The sequence below is a fragment of the Electrona antarctica genome (genome assembly GCF_951216825.1).
Source record: "Electrona antarctica genome assembly, chromosome: 13".
In the NCBI taxonomy this organism is placed as follows: Eukaryota; Metazoa; Chordata; class Actinopteri; order Myctophiformes; family Myctophidae; genus Electrona; species Electrona antarctica.
This window is the reverse complement of record NC_136794.1, coordinates 15,060,575-15,063,074: the sequence shown is the minus strand read 5'-3', so window position 1 is coordinate 15,063,074 and position 2,500 is coordinate 15,060,575. Positions and strand designations below refer to the sequence as shown.

At 50.9% G+C, this 2,500-nt stretch overlaps 1 protein-coding gene across 1 annotated transcript in view; it reads right to left on the bottom strand.

Annotated features, from left to right (window-relative positions):
- efnb2a (ephrin-B2a) overlaps positions 1-2,500 on the bottom strand; it is a 25,287-nt gene that overhangs the window by 15,752 nt on the left and 7,035 nt on the right. Inside the window, exon 2 of the mRNA XM_079518970.1 lies at positions 1,564-1,847. Coding sequence (XP_079375096.1) covers positions 1,564-1,847 — 284 coding nt within the window. The remainder of the gene's footprint in view (positions 1-1,563; positions 1,848-2,500) is intronic.

The window sequence follows — 2,500 nt, the reverse complement described above, 5'->3', positions numbered from 1 at the left end:
TTGCACAGCCCTCTGTCTCTCTTTCTGCTTCTTCTCTGTCTCTCCATCTCATTTCATGTCCCCTGTCGCTCCCTTCCAGTTCATTCCTCCGTCCCTCCCTCTATCCGTTTTTTTTCTCTAGGCTACGCATTAGCATTCAGGCTAACAGCAGAGAGGGGAGGCGGTACATTAATTTGCAAGTGCTGCAGAATTGAAATTTCTACTCCTTTTTTAAGTTTAAGATTGGATTTGCTTCCGTCTCTCCCTCCCTCCCTCTCTCTCTCTCTCTCTCGTGAACAGAGAGGGGAATATCAGTGTTTTCAGTTTAATGCCTAAACTAGGTAGGTAGGTAGGTAGGTAGGTAGGTAGGTAGGTAGGTAGGTAGGTAGGCAGGCAGGCAGGCAGGCAGGTAGGCAGGTAGGCAGGGAGGTAGGTAGGTAGGTAGGTAGGTAGGTAGGTAGGTAGGTAGGTAGGTAGTTGGGTAGGTAGGGTTGGTGGGTGGGTAGGTAGGTAGGTAGGTAGGTAGGTAGGTAGGTAGGTAGGTAGGTAGGTAGGTAGGGTTGGTGGGTAGGTAGGTAGGTAGGTAGGTAGGTAGGTAGGTAGGTAGGTAGGTAGGTAGGTAGGTAGGTAGGTAGGTAGGTAGGTACTAAGTAGGTGTTATGGTAAGACAGAGACAGAGACCACATCTCTCGAGACGTGCAACCAGCCCGGGCATGCAGGCAGTGGTCTCTGTCGCCAGCCAGCTCTCTTTTCAGACATTGTAAAGTCGAGGAGAATGGGCCGTATTGTGAGGCTAAACTCGTTTTCCTCAGCCGGCTGCCTGCCAGACCCTCCTCCCCTGTGCCTCCGGACTGCAGAGGGGACACACCGGCAAAGTCTGACTTTTACCTTATCGATTTCTCTCTCTCTCTCTCTCTCTCCCTCTCTCTCTCTGTATAGCAGGAGAGAGTGTGGCAGGAGTTTGCCGTCGTACATCGGTTATGCGGTAAAGTGAAAGCGCAGGACGTCTTGCTGCTACAGTATATGCAAGCTCTACACTTCCTCTTTTTCCTTGCTTCTCTATCCTCCATTTTCTTTATTATCTTTCTTCACCCCCAAGCACCCCCCCCACCCCCCTCCCGCCTCCTCGTCTCCTTCCAGTCGGTCAGAGATATGGTTCTCTCCAACAGTGACAGCTCACAGATGGTGGCGAAGGAGCCTCGCAGATGGTCCTGTCCTCGGCATAACACAATCCCCCCCCCCCCACCTCCCCCCATCAGCCACACACAGATGGTACGGTCCACCGCCACCACCCATCTCTCAGACCGGGAAGTGGTGGTGGGTGTGGGGGGGGGGGAGGTACTCCCCCCAACCCCCGCCACCAGGCCAGAGGACCTGACTGTCAATCAGCTATGACGTGCCAGCCAGCTGCACCTGCAACGCGGCGGCATTGGCTTGGCGACCGGCGCTCTACACCTAAGCATTTATATCTCCCTAAAATGACACCGACACCGAGGTTATAGGTAACCTTATTACCTATAAACAATAAAACGTCTAAGGAGCTTCCAAACAAATTGAGCGTATGAAACAAAGTCAGCGACTTACAGATGATGTAGTAGTCCTTCCCCCTGAAGAACTCCAGCCCCCACAGGTTGGGGCTGAACTCCTGGAACTTGAGGGTGAACTTGACGTCCTGGTCGGGCTTGACGCAGTTGAGGAGCGGCGTGTCCGCCTTGGTGATGGTGCAGCTCTCCAGCTGCTCCCGGGGAATCATGTACACCTTGAAGTACTCCACTGTGTCTACCAGTGCACTGTCCACCCGCGGACACACGATGTCCAGCTTGTCCCCGATCTGCGGGTACAACACCACACCCTGCCCCGGAATGAACCTGGCACAGAGAGAGAGAGAGACATTCATTATTCCAATTCAACCCAACCTGTGAGGATATTGGAAGTGTGCCTGCTGTGCCTCCAAATAATTGGCAAAACACTACGATTTTATCGACAATACAACAATGATGTCATGTTTCTTCTTTTCTTTACAACCTTGAAAACTGTGTTTGCATTGTCACACCGATAAATAGTAACGTATAATAAAGTATACTACGTTCGTTCCATTGATCCGAGCCATAACACAATCGATGGATTGATCATTATGAAATAAACACGCTCTGAAACGCTGTAGAGACTTTCAAGTGGGCCCCTGGTGGTCCAGAGAAGGTTGAGAAGCAACGTGTTAAAACATAGTGGACTGGAGTGTTTGTCATTGAGTGTCTGGACGTGTCTAGGACTCTAAAAGTGTACCAGTTCATTACTCATCTTGCTAATTGCTAATTAGCGCCATTAATGTTTGATGATGAAGAATTATGGTGGTGCATGCATGAGGGTGCAAGTGTGTGCCTGTGTTTGTGTGCGCGCACGGCCGTGTGCATAATGCGTGTGCACAAGCATGTGTGTGTGTGTGTGTGTGTGTGTGTGTGTGTGTGTGTGTGTGTGTGTGTGTGTGTGTGTGTGTGTGTGTGTGTGTGTGTGTGTGTGTGTG